The following is an 18,392-nucleotide window of genomic DNA, read 5'->3' as shown; positions in this document are numbered from 1 at the left end:
TGAAGGGATGACGTGTTGCATTTGTTGAATCTAGTGAGCTGCAGACCGCCCCTGAGCGCGCTAGGGAAAGGTCAGCAGCCAGGCTGTCCTTGCTTGTAGCTGAGCTGCAGGGACAAATGATGCTGGCAGTAAACTCCTGGTTTACACGCGAGCCGAGAGAGCTAGCTCAGCTCGTGTTTGATAACCTGCATGTCAGTTATCTCCCCAGCAGAGGAGAGAGTATCCTTCAGTAACTGGGTCGCTCATGGCAAAATTCGTGTGGCTTTCAGGGCTTCCATGTAACTACTTAAAGGGAAGGAACAATGTTAAATTTCTAATATGGGCATGAATAGAGAAAGTAGAAAATCACAATTTCATAAGATGAATGTTTGTATTTTATTTATCTTGGACAATTTCATGGAAAACTAGTATGACAAGATTGGAAAAACAAGTTTTGAGCTAGGTAATTGAAACTTGATGCATTACATGCTGGTAGACAATATTTAATGAAAAAAAGCAACTTTTGACAAAGTAGGTGAAATTGCAGAAGAAAACAAGTACAGGAGAGGTTATGTTGTACGAGTGCAACTGAAAATAACAAACTTGTGCACTGATGGTGAATCCGTGCAGCAGATATTTGAGTTACTGGAGTGTGCTTTCTCTTCTGTGGTACTGCAGGTAGAACAGTAATCTCGGGAGGTAAAAGATGTGGATTAATATAGATAAACTAGGAAAGCAAGATTGTGTAGCTGGATATGTAATGCATATTCTCTGTAGACAAGAATGTGTATTATTCATTAGTATAATAATTTGCCACTAATACATGCAGAGCTAATAACTAGTAAGTAATACCACATGCAAATAAAATCAATAGTCTCTTAATACCTATTTTCAGATTCCTCCTAATGTCTCGTTTCTGAGGAGGAATATATAGTATTTTTACTTAGCAAGACTGTTTTGAAGGGTGAAAATTCAAATATGTAACTATTAAACCCATATGCTAAAAATTTGTAGATAAAATTTCCATGAAGTAGGAGTTGCAGGGAAGGAGAAGACTCTCTCCCTTCCTTAGGGCATATCGGATCACTTTATAGATGTGCATTCCTATTTCAGTGTAGTTCGTAAGTGTGAAAACATCCTTTTGTTTGAGGGTATTTATGTCAACAAAGAAATAGAACAAATAGTAAAAAGCACCTGATGATTTTTTTTTTTTCATGGTCACTTTCTGGTATAAAAGTGGCAATGAAGCATCAGTGTAATGGGACCTCTTAGCCTGTGCCCCAGATCTCCTTGCTTCCCGAAGTTGTTTCCATCCAGGGGCGGAAGCTCTTCTGTCAGCTGGATGAGGACAAACCTTGGAGCAGAGGCTTCGTGCTCACTGGTCTGTGGGGTGGGACGTCGCACTGACCGGACTGACTCAGTTGAGTCATGATCTTGGTCTGTGCTTCTCCACATGCTGGTTTCCTGAAAGCAAGCCAAGGAGACTGCACAGCCACGTACTGCTCCAGGTGCCTTTGTGAGCACTGATGTGCATCTCCACAGCTCCAAATGTGTTGTTGCTCATGTGCGTTAGTGTATCTAACACCATATGAGATGTTTGCTCATAGCTCAGCAAACTGCGAGGCAAGCCTGCAATGGCTTAGGCTAGCTGGGTGTCTACATCTGCTAAAATGCTGAAGTCTTGGTTTTAAGATGCTTGTGATGTACTAGATAATTGATACGTGAGAGGTGGTTAGTGATGGACCAAGAAGTGACACTCAGCTTGGGCTCAGCCCAGCTGGTGGAGAGTGTCTGGGGTGTTAAGCATGTGCAAGTTGGAGAAATATGGGTTGAAAATTAACTTGATTCCTCCTGTAGGTGTTGTGAGTGCCTAAGATGCTGCGGGAGAAGAGACCCGAGGCCTCGTACTGTTTGGCTTGGCCACCCAGAAAAGAGAGAGCAGAGGTACCCTCGCAATGTGATCAACAACCAGAAATACAACTTTTTTACTTTCCTCCCTGGGGTGAGTATGAACAAAGTCACTTATCATCCTGCCCTAATACCTTCCCCATTTGCATTGGCTTTAGAGGGTACAAGTACAGAACCTGGAGCCAGAGGAAATGACAATTGATCTGGTGCTGCATGGACCTCCTGCAAGTGCTGGCTCAGGGCACCAGCCAAGCTGATGCGCGTTTAGCACGGCGCGTTGCGAAGTGTGATGAAACGGCGAGGACTTTGTTGCCTCCCTTCCTGCGCAGAGGCCCAAAATGCTGGTCACGAAATCGTTGAGGGAGGAGTCGGGATGTGTAGGGCTGGCAGCAGCTATTTTGATGGTGTCGCCTATGCCTGGGAGGAGCCACAGGATTCGGCCGTCCCGTGTGTCCTTTTGATGGCAACAGGAGAAACAAGACTAGTTCCCCAGGGATGTTCCCTGACTTTTTTTTTCCTTCTGTTTTTCCCTTCCTATGCAGACAGGTTTTCCACCTCTGCTGAATCCTTCGCCCTTGGGAGAGAAGATTGCTCTCCTAAAGCTTCCTTCTGTGTGTCTTTTCCCCAATCCCGTGTACACCCCCTCTGTACTGTAGTGCTCATTATTAAAACGAGAGACACGCAAATTTTCTGAGTTCATTGCATTCTTTTAGCATGCGTTCAGCATGATTTTGCAAACCAAATATAGTAGATGGTTATTTTGCTGTTTGGTGTGAGTATTGCTTTGCAGAGTGGGGGTTGTCAGAAGTTTAAGATAAATGTGGAATGATGTATTTCTGTAAAAACTTCAGCCTGGCTGCGTGGCAATGTCGCAACAACTCGCTCTGCAACAGGCAGGGTAAGCTGACCTTTAGAAATGAATTTCCAGACTACTTCAAGCCCTGGAAGCATTCAGACACTGGAGGAGCTAGCAAAATTGTTTCTTATTGTTAGTTCAATAGGCATAACTTCTGAAATCATTAATCTTCTTTTTTTTTTTTTTTTTTTTTTTTTTTTATTTTAGGTGTTGTTTAACCAGTTCAAATATTTCTTCAATCTTTATTTCTTGCTTTTGGCCTGCTCTCAATTTGTCGTTGAAATGAGGCTTGGTGCACTTTACACATACTGGGTTCCTCTGGTAGGTAATTTATTTATTCAAGAAAGTTTCAGTGCTTGACTACAAAATTTCTTTTGCTGTATTTTCTCTGGGGTGTAAATTTGCACCTTAAATCATTTTGTTTGCTTGTTTTCTTAAGGCCTGCTTTGTACATGTTCTAGTGTAGATACTTACTCAGACTTTAAGATTTATTTTGTAAGGGTTGAACACAGCTGAGAGAAGGGTATGTTTCATAGTCTAACCACATTGTAAAAAAACAAACAAAGAACAGAGGTGGCTCCCCCAAACCCTCCTCTGTGTTTGCATGTGAGACGTGTACACGTGCTCGTTCATACCCTCTCCAGGTGCAGATGCTTTTCCCTTCCGGTAAACTATTTGCCCTTGTCTTTTGGTAGCCTTTTATTAACTTAACTTTTTATTTCACCTTTTGGTTGTATTTCACCTGCAATCAAAGCAAATTGATGATAATCAGGCTCAAAGCAGAAGCTCTTGGGCTGTCAAAGGACACCACGAGGAATAGTTGCGCAGAATGGCTAATGCAGGGCTTAATTCTCCAAAATGCTCTGTGCAAGCCGGTTACAGCTATAGTGGATACTTAAATATAGGTACTTCTTCCCCCACCCTAATCTTTTATCCTAATAAAAGCTGCTATTTCTCCTTCTATGGGAATGCTTTTGCTACACTTGAGCTCAGAGAATTGTGGGTTAATTTAGGTTCAGAGGGACCACTAATTGGACCGCCTGCTCAAAGCAGGGCTGTCTTGGTGTTGACCTCATCTTCCTGAGCTATGAACATCTCCAAAGACAGAGATACTTTAAAGCAATGACACGAAATTAACCATTTATGAAAGAACAGTCCTCTTTCTACTGGCCTCCTTGTCTGCAGTTAGAGAAGTGGTAGTGGTAGTGTAATTGGTAGCTCTGCTGAGGGTGTTGAGGATGGGCAAAGGAGATGGTTTCCATCTTTCAGACTTAAAATACAGTGAGGTCCCAGCTGGTAATAGTTGGGGGAAAAAATCATGGGTTACTAAGACTGTGTGTGTTAGAGCCTGGATTTCGCTGAATTCTTCCTGTGGGTGCTTCAAGTGGGTGCTTACAATTTGCTGTATGAATCTAGCATTAGTTTCATTAGATCATATCATCCGAATAAAATACACGCAGGATCTCTTTTTCAAGCTTTGTGTAGGCAATTGTGACTTGTCCATGCCAGGTGAGCAATTTGAATTTGGCATATGAGCTGCCAGAAAGCCATGTAAGAAAGGTCCTTGTTCGCTACTGGCTGCTGATACAAGTGTTCGGGCTGGAATGATGTATGTGAAGGCAGAGCAAGGCTGCACCTGTGGCAATATTTTGGGGTGATTATTTGAAGACTCTTCAAGGGGCTAAAATGTAAGCTGAAAATAATTGAGGCTTTTTTTTATTTTATTTTGGAAAGCAGGTAGGCAATTCTAGCTAAACACGCAAATGTTAGTTTTAAATAGAGGAGAGCTGTTCGTTCTTTTCCTTGGGACTCCCTAGATGTAATTCTTGTTAAGGGAGCTCATCAGGTGTGTGGAAGAATCTCTCTTAATTTCACTTTTGATCTTCACCCTTCTCTATGTGCAGAAAAGTCGTGGGTTTTTTAATTGTTAACAGATCTTTCCCTCCTAGTTAATAAATGTTACCTCTTCTAATTGCACATGTGCTCTTGAAAAGGCAATAGATGAGGCTGAAAGATTTGGGGTAAAATACTTAAATTTCAAATTCAGGCATGGGGGAAAAGATTTAATTAAGATAAACAGGAAAACTTTTTCAAAGGGGCATTCATATGTTTAGGTATTTTTATTCCTGCATTTTTAAATACTGCAGAACATTCTACACTGTATTTCAAGACTAAAATGATCTAGATTAGGAGAAGTTAATATATTTAGACATAGTGTGTATGTACTATAGTTCAGGATTATATAGTTTTATTATAGGAATGTAATTGCCGGCAGATTAAGTGTATACATTAGTCTTTTTATTAATGATGGAAGCTGCTCTCCTTCAGTCTTAGTAGCTCTCAGATCATCCTTTATAATTTTTCTTTGTTTAAAGTAATGGGGAATTTTGGCTATTGTGTAGGGTGGTGTTAGCAATACTCTACAACAAGACTTTTCCAAAGTGGTTGTGGAGTTCAGAGTTGCAAATTCTGTGTGCCCAGCTTAACAACTTGAGTAGGAGTTGTTTGGAGAGATGTGTGCAGCTGTTCTTTCTGAAAATGAAATGAAAGCTGGAAATGCCAACCTATTGGAGAAATCTTGTGTTTGATTAGGTGAGTATTTACACATTTAGGTGTAAATAAATGTGTGTACACATTTACACATTTAGGTGTGTAAATACATCTTTTCCTGTGTTTTTCGGGTAATCCTCAGTAACTACTTCCCCATACATGCATTTCTTAAAATGGAAAGTATCTTAAATATTATTGGAAGTTTAATGCATATGTTATTGACAGAAATAATCTGAAGGTGGTGGCAAGTTTCTGGAATAGAGTTTGTATTTTGAAAAAAAACCTCACTTCTGCTGATGAGGAATGTTTTAACTGTTCAGTGATTCTGAGCTAAGTGGTACCTACTAAAAACAGTTTCCTGATCCTAGCTCCATAGAGAATTATTTTGCGTGAACTTGATTTGTATTTAAAGTTAATAGTATGATATGGGCATTTTCCTTATGACGTGAGGAAATGAAACGACTGCTTGTATCCACAGAAAAGTAGGACTGAAACTCTGATTGGGCAAACATGTAATTACTTCCTTTTGTGCTGTCTGTAGTTCATGCATGTAGATTTAAATTGCCTGTTCATGTTAGTAAGTGTGCACATACCCACGTGTGTGTGTGCACACACACACAGACACACACGCGTGTGTGTTAGCTCTGTGGTAGAGGGAATACTGAGATTTGAGGAATTCTGTCTTATATTGGGCTTCTGTGTAACCCTTTCAATCTTGGTTACTCATCTGCAGAGTGGGATGAAATGTTACCTACCCCCTTCCAGATAATCTTTACAAAGATTTGCTTGGGAGGAACTGGGGGAGCATCATGGTAAAGCTCAGACATAAACTTTTTTTTAAGTGACAAGTCCACTGTTGGTTTGCTATTAGGAGTTCTGGACAGCAAGTCATGATATCATGTAATAATTGAGCAACAGAAAATAGGCTAAGGAAATGCATATTGAAGGCATTGGTACTGATATGTGCATTGCTCTTATTTGAGGCAGCTGTGACTTTTTTTTTTCCCTTTCTCTGGGCTTTTTTATCCATTCTTTCTCTTCCCCTTTTTTCCTTTCTCCTTTTAGGGATTCGTGCTGGCTGTCACCGTCATCCGTGAGGCAACGGAGGAGATCAGATGCTACATGCGCGACAAGGAAGTGAACTCGCAGATCTACAGCAAGCTCACAGCGAGAGGTCGGCCCCGCGGCTCCGGCGCCCGCCGCGGCTCGAGCCCGTGCCGCCGGGTTCACGGGTGGCGGGGGGCTGCGGGCCCGTGGCGGGGTTCCTTTTAAAACCTCTTTACTCCCAACCCCAGCGTGTGTCAGAACTTCCCACCCACCATTACTGTCTCTCTTTGGCGAACTGGTGTCGCTAAAGGAAATGACATCTGGGCCTGCATCAGCCTCGGTTCTGGAGCTGGCCTTTTCGAGAGGGAGACGTGTCCCCTCTGGCCAAGCCGCGGCGTGCGAGCAGCCCTCCAAAGCGCCTTGTGAACGGAGGGGGGGAGGCGCAAGCACAGGGAGCAGCGTGGGGGGCTGAAGGCAAGAATGAGGCTGTAGGAGATGGGCTGTACTGCTTGGGGGTTTTGGTGTTTTTCTTCCAGTTCTGGTAACGGTGCGGCTGTCGTTCTCCTACGCTGTATGCCCTGCTTGATCGCTCTGCAGGCAGGGGACACCAATGTAGGAAGGGGTCCTATAAACTAGCACAACACATCTTTACTTGAGAGAAGAGAGCAGCATCCACATCTGTAAGCTGTTTACAACAGCACCCTACTAAAAAGTTAAACGTAGGTTTGTGATGTTCTTAGAAGATGGCTATGCAAGGCGGATTCAGCTAGTGAAGGTGCAAGTAGGCTATCTGAGCGAGGTATAGAGTCGGGTAAAGTGCTTAACAGTAAAGGTGACTTTAAACCTTTATATACCCTGACACTTTCATTCATCAGGAGGCATATTTGAATATTTCACCTTGGCCGTTGACCTGAAAACACACCTAGTTGCAGTGTTTCGTGTTGGGAACGCTTTCAGCCTTTGCTTTGCAATTTATAATTATGTAAAAGCGGGCAGTGTACTAAGGAGCTTGTAAGCAGGGAAGCTAGGTTTAAGGTGACTTGCTTGGCCTGCTGGCGCATTCTGTCACTTATCGAACACACGATGCCAGTTGAGTTCCACTGTTTTTTCTGGGTTGTGCCGGGCAGGGACTTACCACTGTGAGCCCTGTGCTAAAAGAGACAGTGTGATACGTCACCGCGTCTTTTGTGTTCGGCAGTGACTGATGTAGCTCCTCAATATTGGCAGTGTCTTCTCTTATGTTTTTGTATGTATCTTCTCTAGCCTCTTCTTTCAGTTGTGAGGAATTCAGAAACCTCCTTTCCAAGGAAGCCTGCGTGTCACTTGTATATGATCATTGCTGCTGGCCGTCGTTTACAACTTTGATGTGCCTAACAAAGACACTTAATTTCTCATTTGAAAAATGGAAGGCTGCTTTGTGAGGGAGTGACTGCTAATACCGTGACAACATCAGTGAAGCCAGGGTTTTGTTTTTAAAAAAGATAATGAACAGAATTTAAGCAGTTTTTCTGTTTCAATTTTCTTTGTTTATACCCATGAATTAGGATGTGGTGAACTAGATGTACTAAGAATATGCTGCTTTCGATGCTTGCGCTTTTAAGAATTAGCCTCCTTTTAAAGCGCAATTGCTTAGGACTGTATAAATTTCATGTGCTAGGAGTTATGAGGCAACTCCAAACTAAGGAATTGGAGTTTCTGAATATTAAATCCCCTTTTAATAACATGTTCTTACTATAACACTTAAAATGCTTGGCAACCAACAAAAGCCCCATCCAAGAGGGGTGTAGTACATCTATTTAAAGATATAAAAGAGTTGCCTTCTGGATTCCATTCAATGATGTATAAGGGGCCTGACCTCTCCTTTAGTTCTTTTCATATTGCTATTACGTTTCCCATGAATGATTTCCCTCCCCCCAACCCTTTAACTTTTCTAATTTTGTGAAAGAAACCAAGGAGGATTGGCAGCTGGGCACTAGCAGAAAATCTTAAGCCATTTTATTTTACTTTTTAACATACTTTTGGTGGGGGAGGGAGAAGAAAAAGTAATGAGGGTCTCCAGCACTATAGTTCAGAATAGGAAAAAATCACTGAAAATCATTTATAATTCTCTCACAATCTGGAGAGAAAAGTCAAATTCATTCACTTATGCACTCGCGCTTTGGTGTCCTTTAGTAGTCCAGCTTTCAAGAAGACTCAAGCACCCATTTTTCACTGATTAAAGCCCTAACACCTCCAAACATCATTTACAAATGTGGAAGTAGCTTGTGATGTCAATGTGATTGGAGATTGGATGCCTTTAACCAAAGGAAAGATATATGTATTTTTTTTTTTTATTTTATCCATTTGTATAATTAAAATGTGGATAAGCTTTCTAGCAGCACTTTTTCAGGTGAGAAGTAGAAGCAGCAAACATCAAAGTTTGAAAAATAAGTTGAGAACAGCTTCTTGCTGTTAACTTTCAGTGTAGCTGACTAAACTTCAGAGAGGACTTGCTGCAGACAGCCTATGGGCTGTTTCATTTTTTCTTCTACTATAAAGCACAGTTTGTGCTAATATCCTAAAGCTTGATTCTGTACTGAAAAGGGCAGTGCAGAAGGGCACTGGCTCACAAAAGCTCTCTGAGATGTGGAGATACATGTTTTATTTCACAGTAGTTTCACCTCTGAAGCTAGTGCTTGGCAGGAAAGAGATTAGGTGAGGTGGAAGCTGAATACTGCTGTTTTCCAAGATTGACTATAAGAGACCTAATGGATATCTGAAGCCTTCTTCAAGCTATTTTTATTTCTACTGAGTAATTTCACTAAGCTAATGTTAAAGTGTAGGACTGGAGAAGAGCTTTCCCCATCTCCAACCTTGGCCTCCCTGGCCGAGGGGATGTAAATACAAACATGGTTCTGAATAAAGACAGGGAGACTTAAGCACATGCCTATATGCTTTTTTTGAATAGGGATAGAAATAAACACAGATTGAAGTGCTTTCCAGAACTAGGATCCTCTTGTCCTCTTTGTGTGCATTTTCTCATACTTTGAATTCTTGCTAGCGCGCTCTCGGCAGAGACCAGCTGTATACTCAGTTGAGCAGTCCCTGTTACTGCACTTCCAAGGACAACTTCTGCTATCAGCTGAAAATGAGGAGCTCTCCAGCATCTAGCTCGCTAATATGATACACCTGGTATTTTGTAATTATTGGTGATTTTGCAGCTTTTTAGCTGTATGTGAAAGTTATTTTTAATGCACTCATCTTGTTAAGCTTTCTAAGATTCATTAAGCTACTTTATTTGAGGGAAAAGGCAGAATTCTCTTTGGATCGCGTTTTATTTTGAATATGGTTGCTCAATTCCAGTGACTGTCTTTTTGGAGGACAGTGTGAGGCAAGGTAGATAGTGGTGTATTTTCTGTGTAGCAGTATATTTTGTTTAGCTTGCTTAAAAAAAAAAAAAAAAAGAAGGGGGGGGCAAAGAAGAACACTCTAACAACTGAACATATTTTCCGTTCTACTGTGATGATCCATTTAAGTTCCGCAACCAGAAGGCTTCGATAAAACGTTTTTTAACAGAATGCTCTGTATTTAGAGGACAGTTGTTTGGATTGTAATAAAAAACAATCAAATTTCAATCCCCTATTCATAAACCTACAAGACTGCTTGTGTTCAGAGGTCTGTATGCCGGCTTTCTGCTTGACAGAAAGCTAGAACTGTGCTTGCAAATTCTTGGTTTGTTTTTCTTCTCCCTCACCCCTTTCGGGTAACACAGCATAATAGAGAGAAACTCCACAGCATGAAATGGGAAGAGACCCCCTACTGAGGGGTGCTACTTAAGATACAGATCATTGGCATTTACCGGCCATATAAAAACAATATTTTCCCAAACCCTCTGAGTCTTACTCCACAGTTTATACAGCATAAGGCTACAAAAGCCAGAAGTTTGGTGCAGTGGCTTCAAACAATCCCTTTTTCAGGTTCTAGGGTATGTTTGACATGTTTTAATAAGCCTGTTGTTTCATCTTTAATTCCAAATGAAATATTTTGATGTTTAGCTTGATGAAAACTGTGTGGATCTCTTGTGAGACCTTGACTTAGGTGCTTACATGGTACAAAGAGGCATTTCTCTTGGATGACGTATTTAATACTTTAAATAATTTGCATTGTGGTATAGCTGTTACACTGCTGATTTGGTGATAATTCCAAAGGCTGGAGCTGGAGCAAACTATTTTCATTTAAATGTGGCTTCTTTTTTCTACTCATTTATCAGAATTCAGAATATAGCAAAGATAAATTCAAAATATGGACAAACATCATTAAGACTTTAAGAAATGATTCGTCTTAATATAAGAGATCAAGACTAGTTGCTTGTGTGTGTTAGCCCCTGACTGACTTGTATTTTGATTAACTTCTGAAAATACAGACTAGAAGCAAAGCTGTTAAGTAAATACTATAAAATCCACACTAATTCTAAATATCTATTTGTATTTAGAGGGAAGTATTTTTATGCATTTATAAAAGCACTAATTCAGTAGTAGAATAATATTGAGATTTGAAGCGCTAGTGTTATTAGCTAGTTTCTTAAACACGTGAGAAAATCCACATCTAGCATTTAGCAGCTAGTTTTTACACTGAAAGAAAAAGGAATTACGGAATTCCCAAGATCAAAATAAAACTAATGCAAGTAAGTTGCTTTATGGGAGTCCTGAGTCAAAGGAAACATCTGGTCCTGTGCTGCCTTAGTGGGACATATGGTACATACTGCAGAGATCTCATCCATGAGAGGCCACAAGTATGACTAGAAAAGCAGAATTAGTTTTGCTATCTAGAAAGAATCTCATTTACAGAGCTTTTATTTTATTTTTTTTTAAGACACATTTGTTAGGTACTTCTGTCCTCTTTCTTTTATGTTAAAATATTTGAGGCTTTTGAGAGGCTTGTTGGGCACAACAAATCTGTTCCAGCCACTGTTTCCTCTGACTTAAGCAAATTTTGAAGCAAATAATATTGTTTTCAGAATACTGATCCAAAATCCTTTCATGCATATAATGATAGGAAATCATCATGTTTTAGGTTTGTCTAGACATCACTTTTTCTTTTCTTTTTTCTTTTTTTTTCCCCAGCATGAATTTGCATCGTTAAGGAAAGTGCTATGAAAATAAGATTCCTTTTCATTTCCAAACCCTGCAGGTAGTGCTTCCGATGCTGATAGTTGCCAAATTGTTGTGCCCTTCAAGGGAAGTATATAAAAACATGGTTAAACAAAGTCACCAATCCTAGCCAAAAGGCTTCACAGAATGATTTGGGAATTTTTGTGCCTGTGGGGGGAGATTGCAGTTTTCCCTCCTTTGCAGGGTAGAATATTCAAAAGCACTTTTTGTTGTTTCATGAATAACCGTATTAAAAGGGGAGGAAGAGATGTTATCTGTCAGACCCTTTTAGTGTCATGGTACCTAACTTTGTATAGCTCATACATAAGCCTGCCAGGGATGCTTTTTTGGATCCTCTTGGAGCGCGGCTTTTCTTTTTAAGCCTCTGCGTAATGGACTCTTAATCCCTGGTATGCTTCCTGCCCCTTCGGAGACGTTGATTTTTGTTTACTCTTTTTAACTTAAAAAAAAAAAAAAAAAAAAAAAAAAAAAAAAAAAAAAAAAAAAAAGGAAAAAAAAAAAAACCCAACAACTCAGCAGGCAACCCCCCGAATCTAAAACAGACCCACAAGATATTTGTGAAACGGGCCGTGACTGCTTGTAATTTGTAGGAGTAATGACGGCCCGCGAGGCAGCCCGCGCGCCCCGGGAGCGGGGACGAGGCGCGTCGCCGGAGCAGCGGGCCGCCCGGCGGCTCGGCGCGGCTCTTTGCCGCTTTGGAGCAGGAACGCCGAGGCGTGTCCCGCGAAGGATGCTAATGACGGGGCCGCCAGCGGTAAAATCCCGGAGACCTTGGTGCTTTGTGCTCATTCCCCTTCCCGCCTCCGCGCGGCCCCGGCACGGGCTCAGCGGTGCGGCGGGAGCGTCGCGCCTCCGGGCTGGGCCCGGCGCGGGCTCCCGCCGGCCGCCCCCGCTCCCGCTCGGATCGCCGCGGGTTGAAGGGGCTTTTGTTGGAGCGGAGCAGGCGGACGCGTAGAGGCAGGGTGCATGTTAACTGGTCGTAAATCACTAGTTACGCCAGGAAAGCTGAAGCTAGAGCTGGCTAATGATCTAAAATTACTGGCCAATTGTTAAATTAATCCCCTGTTTTAAAGCGGCTGGTAACTGCTCGACAGCTGCGCGGGAGTAGCTGTCGAGGTGTTTTTTCTGGCTCTGCGGGGTTTCTCCGGGCTGTGGCTGCGGAGCAGGGCTGAGCCAGGTGCGCGCGGCGCGGCGCGGGGGAGACGAGCCGCGGTCTGAGGACGGGCCCGCTGTGGTTACGGCTTCCGGGCCTCGCCTGGAAGGGTTAGGCTTTAGGTTTTCATCGGCTTGGGGCAGAGGAGCCGCGAGTCGGTTCCTCCCCGTTGTCGCCTCGCTCTTCCCGTGCTGTCGTCCGCCCGGCCGCATTCCCAAAAGGCTGGATTAAGCTGTGTGGAAAGCGTGTGACGGCTGTTTCGGAGGCGTCCCTGGGGAGCGGGCGGGGGGCTTCCGCCTCCCAGGCCGAGGCGCGCGGCCGTTGAGGCGAGGGGTTTTCAGCCTTCCTCCGCCCGGGGGAAGCGGCGGGTTTGAGGAGCCGTAGAAACGTTGCGGGCTGGGAGGGGGCGCGCGGAGAGCCCGGCCCGCGCTGGCGAGCCCGGTCCCGCCGGCGCGAGGCGACTTGCCCGTGTCTTTCCTCCGCAGGGACCGTGAAGGTGAAGAGCTCTAGTATACAAGTAGGCGACCTCATCGTTGTTGAAAAGGTTAGTGTGCGCGTTTGGGGTGCAAAAGGCTTTTTGCGCAAGCCCATAGAAAACGGAGTATTTTGAAGCCCTCTTTCTTTTACGATAGGCTCTTGAATATTGAGCGGCAGGTATTGTTACTTAATCACTTCTCAGACTTTTTCTTTTCCTTGCTTCTTTTTTTCCCCTTGTCCTGAAAATAGCATCGTAGTCTTTAGAAATAAGAACAAATCTCTGATTAAACACCAATGACCTGAATTTTTACACTTAAACTACAGCAAGATTAAAAATAAATAAATAAATAAATAAAAAGCTGCATGACCAAGTCTTTGACTATTGAACACAGGTAAAATACCAGATACAAAGGTAGCATCAAAACATTGTGTTGTGTGTAAAGGCCTAACACAAGTATTGGGGGACATAGAGATCCACGCGTAGGCCTCCATGTGTTCAGATATATTTCCTCTTTGTGATGCATTTTTTCACATTCTGTCTGCACCCTAAAACTGTTAGTATGAAAATATTCAGTACAAGAAGAGGAAAATGGTGCCTCTACACTCAAGACGCATGCTTTCCTCTAGCACAGCACTCCTTGAAAGGCAAGCAGTGCTAGTCCAAAATTCCTTCATACCTCTGGGGTTACTCACTAGCTCTTTTGTAAACCTAGACATTAGTGCAGGCTGGTCAGTGGGAGCTGGCACCGGTTATTGTTCTGCACTTGGGATTCTGTGGGGAAGCGATTTCGGGATTCAAAGTGAAATGAATGCCAAGCTTCAGTCTGACAAAGAAATACACATTCTCCTCCCGAGCCCTTTGCCTCGTCACCGTGGGGCTGTGGACGGAGGTCGCACGCGCGTGCGGGGCTGCAGGCACAATAACGGCCTTTCTTCTCGCAACAGAACCAGCGGGTCCCTGCTGACATGATCTTCCTGAGGACGTCGGAGAAGAATGGTAAACATCTGGAACCAATTGTCAAAATAGTCATTAACCTTTCACTGGTTGTTTAGAGAAAATTATCTTTTGGAAATCTGAAAGAAACAGATAACAGTCAAATTTTAGGGAGGCGGAGAATTTAAATACTTTAGTGAACTACTGCTTCTGGTGTTGTTATATTCTGATTTTGCTCCTTAATTAAATAAGGTAGGTAGGTAGTCGAATCCAACTACCTACCGATGGCTTGCACTGTAGACGTAAACAATTTTACTTGCCATTCAGGTTTGTTTTGTAAAGTTTGTGAAGAAATGTTTGATAGAAGATTTAGAAAACACAAAGACTAATGAGAACATTTCAAATATCTTAAAGATACAATACAGCGTCTCACTGTATTTAGACTGTTAGAAGGAACTGTGTGTGTGATGCAAGAATAACATTATTTTCATTCTTATATTGCTAACAAATGTTACTTTAAATCAGATACTGTCTTCAAAGGAAGAAAAGTATCCTAGCTATGAAGCCATTTCATGAGCAATTGATCTTCCTAAGTCACATCTAGAGAGAACATTAACTGCTGTTGGAAATCCACAGGATCTTGTTTCCTTCGCACCGATCAGCTGGACGGTGAGACGGACTGGAAACTGCGCCTGCCTGTGACCTGTACCCAGAGACTGCCAACCGCTTCTGTAAGCAGCATTCTTACAAAATTGTTGTTTGTTAAACAAGCATGTCTGATTTACCTGAAAAGTGTTCAGTTCCTTCAGTTAATATTCTGTTCGAGAAACTGTTTAATTTAGCATTGTTTCACACACAACCTCCATCAAACATGATGTTTTCCAAAACCCTCTAGCAAAAACAGTTTGCATGTTTAAGAAAGAAAGAAAACAAAGGGAATCTGAATATCTGTTATTGAAGTTCACTCTGTAAAAACTGCAATAAATATATTTTATACAAATATTTGGAAGCAGGACATTCTCTAGCAGTGGATTGAGTAGCTCCTATGTACATAGGAGTCGGTAGAGAAATGCTGTGCAGAATTAGAACGGTTCCCGAAGACAAACCACCTCAAACTAAACATGAGGTGGTAGGATATTCCCTGTTGGCCTTTGAGGACTAGTCTAAGTCATCCGTACTGAGCAACAGAGAGAGTCATAGGCTGTCTTGGTTATTCGTGTTGAAATTTCCTTTATGGGGCATCAGCAACTCCCAGAAGTCTCTTTGTTGCTTCAAGAAATACCCTTAGAAAAAATAGTGTCAGTGAGGCTAGGATAATGATTGTATTTTCTCCTAGATATTTGGACTCAGGTAGGTAATATTATTTAATAACTATTATAACTTGATTAGGTAACTCTTGCTTGAAATATTTGGGTGGAAAAATTTGTATGCTTTTAAAATGTGGTTGTCTAACTGTCTGCTAAAACATGTCTCTCTTATAGGACCTGCTTCAAATTCGATCGTATGTATATGCAGAAGAGCCCAATATTGATATACATAACTTTGTGGGGACCTTCACAAGGGTGAGTCTTCCTGATTTATCTTTTAAATAACATAAATATCATTTACAATGCAAACCTTGTGAAAGTTGCCAAGATTCCAGACATTTTCAGGAGAAATAGAGAAGGGTTGCCATTTCTTGAACCTTCTTTCTTTTTGCTTCATAAAAGTCATACATGAATTAATTCCAAAAGAAATACATGATTATTGAAGCTTTGATTTGAAGACTATGTCATAGGCTGTTCAAGGTTAAGGACACTACTCTGAAGGTACTAGATCTGAACATACAAATCAAGATTGGTGGTTGCATAATGATTGTGCCTGTTCAGAAGGACCTCCGCAGACTCTGAAGGATTAAAATTGTTCTCCCAGCTGTGAAAAGGCAGAGTACCTTGGCTAGGTAAGGCAAAAGCAGTCTTGATTCTGAGTCAGGTGGGTTTTTTGCTTTGCATCGCGTGCAGCCTATGTCCTCTATCTCAGAGCGGCTCAGAGCTGCTGTGAGATACCACTGTTAAAAAAAAATATATTTTTTGACTTGGTGAGAAGATGCACTGCCTATTTGGGGCAAAAGGCTGCTTTTTTGTTTTTATTTTTTTCCCTTCTCACACCTTACTGGGAATATTAAAATTCTGAGATGCATCTAGAACACTTAGGGGGCTTTCAGAGGACTCACAGTTGGGTAACAAACAGGAGATGGGACTTTTTGGAAGCTGTTTGCTGGTGTTGTAGTTCAAAACTATAAGTTTTGAATTTGCCCTCTTATCTTTGAGGTATGGTTAATCAAGTTTAGTAGGAACTAGTGCTGATATAGCATAGACTTATGTAGCTTGGGGAGACAGTTCTTTTGTAAACCTAGAGTGGGTTTTAATTTTTCTCATGCAAAGATGCTGTTCTGTGGAATTAATCATCTGGTGTCTGAGAGGAATGACACTCTTGTAACTATTCTTCATTGGTACCTGTCAGACATCTTTCTAGGCATTGCAGAGCCTGGAAGCAAGTTCTCGGTGAGATCATACATAGGAGGAAAAATGCTTGTAAGCTGCATGAGCCAACAGAGAACAACATTTTCCTGTAGCCCCAGGAGAGTTTCTGACACATCCCTTTCTCATTTGTAATTCCCAGAGGCATTCAGCAGGAAGAGAAATTTTAATAGATTCGTTTTCCAACCCTTCCATTCCACTGAAGCAAAGTGCTTGTGTTCTTAACCCAAATAGAGATTTAACTGGGTTTGTGAAAATCCTTCATCTTGTACAGGAAGCCCAGCTCTACCAGCTCTTTCAGAGTCCACTTACATATAACTGTCATACACTGATCTGTTAAATTACTGACTAGTTCAGGACTTCTTTTTTTCTCCTCCGCACCCCTGTTGTAGGAGGACAGTGACCCTCCAGTGAATGAAAGTTTAAGCATAGAAAACACCTTATGGGCCAGCACAGTGATTGCATCAGGTAAGGCACAGGCATCTGCATTTTTTTTAAGGGAGTATGTTAACAATTTTTAAAGGTCTTTTTGTAATGGAATAATGATCTCTGTCAGTTTGAGAAATTAGCTGTTTGAATGAAGTTTTCCACTTGTCCTAACACCTCTGGGAAATTGAGTTGACATCTAATTGCTTCTTGGACATTCTTAGATGAGAAAGAATTGGAGTGGCCTTTGGGCACTTCTTTAGCATCTACAGCCAGAATAGCACTTAATTGCACACCACATTGACATTCTAATCTGTAACAGAAATGGTGTCAAATAGATGCTGGTAACAGAAGCTAAGATGAAAGATCTCCAGGTAAGTGCTTCCAAAGAGCTCTAGTCTTGTATACTTCGAAAAAAGAAAAAAATAAATTCTTTGACAGATTTTGGTCTTTGTCTAATGAAATTGCAAGGCGTGAGAAAAATCAATGTTCTCTAGTACAGGCTTGTCAAAACAAAAGCCTTGTTCCTCTCCTGTGTAGTGTGCTTGCAGGGTTTACAGGATGGAACTGGAAGAGCTTGAAGTTCTGTAATACAGTTCTGAGATTAAAGTTATTGAATGGAGGGATCTCACAGTGCCGTACTAAGCTGCATATGGAGTTAATAGTGGGAAGAAACATGAACTTCTAAACATCTTGTGAAGTACTGAAAAAATTTTTGATTTGTTATTTTAGTAACAAAAAAGTGAATAAATTTTATTCCTGTATGTCTCCATCTGATTCTGCTCTGATTCTTCTTTGAAGTGCATTACAATGCTATTACAGTAGTATGACCAAAGGATCATAAAAAGCTAGATGACCAAATATAGTTTAGTCAAGTAAGTTTTGTTTATAGATCAATAACTGTCATGTGCTGTGTAACCTATCTTCATCCCCTCTGAATGCATGTATTAGGACTGGTTGCATCAAATACCAAACTTGGTGCATCAATTCAACCTGCCATTGAAAAAAAAAATAAAAGGAGAAATGGAAAACCATATTTGTTGTGATTCTGTCCTTTCTTATCTCTTTTATTGAAGATTTAATTCATATCAGTTCTTAATTCAAAAAACTTGTGTGTTGATCTCCTCATAGCACTGCAGTGATGTGACTGAATTTAACACACAAGGTTGTGTTACAGTGAAGTGTCCTACTAAAACCAGTGAAAGATGTCCCCTGCCCTCAGCAGGATCATACCAAGGGCCTGCCCAGGGTGCAAGCTCTTCCTCTGCTGTTTGCTTGGGCTCCTGTGCTCTGTGTGTGGACTTCTGTGCACAAGCGCCTTTCCCAAATGGAGGGCACAGCACACACTCTGCTCTGCCTGGTTAGTTGTTTGCTATTTTAGGGTCCTTTAGGA

General features: G+C 41.7%; 1 protein-coding gene across 2 annotated transcripts in view; it reads left to right on the top strand.

Moving 5' to 3' along the window:
* ATP9A (ATPase phospholipid transporting 9A (putative)) overlaps positions 1-18,392 on the top strand; it is a 65,432-nt gene that overhangs the window by 8,887 nt on the left and 38,153 nt on the right. For both annotated transcript variants that reach the window (XM_062589028.1, XM_062589029.1), the window contains exons 2-9: positions 1,837-1,981; positions 2,951-3,064; positions 6,359-6,467; positions 13,129-13,187; positions 14,066-14,117; positions 14,691-14,785; positions 15,536-15,616; positions 16,966-17,041. In XM_062589028.1, the coding sequence (XP_062445012.1) occupies positions 1,837-1,981; positions 2,951-3,064; positions 6,359-6,467; positions 13,129-13,187; positions 14,066-14,117; positions 14,691-14,785; positions 15,536-15,616; positions 16,966-17,041 (731 nt within the window). The remainder of the gene's footprint in view (positions 1-1,836; positions 1,982-2,950; positions 3,065-6,358; positions 6,468-13,128; positions 13,188-14,065; positions 14,118-14,690; positions 14,786-15,535; positions 15,617-16,965; positions 17,042-18,392) is intronic.

Source organism: Rhea pennata, chromosome 16 (assembly GCF_028389875.1).
Source record: "Rhea pennata isolate bPtePen1 chromosome 16, bPtePen1.pri, whole genome shotgun sequence".
Classification (NCBI taxonomy): Eukaryota; Metazoa; Chordata; class Aves; order Rheiformes; family Rheidae; genus Rhea; species Rhea pennata.
The sequence above is the reverse complement of the archived record's forward strand: the minus strand, read 5'-3'. Positions and strand labels throughout refer to the sequence as shown.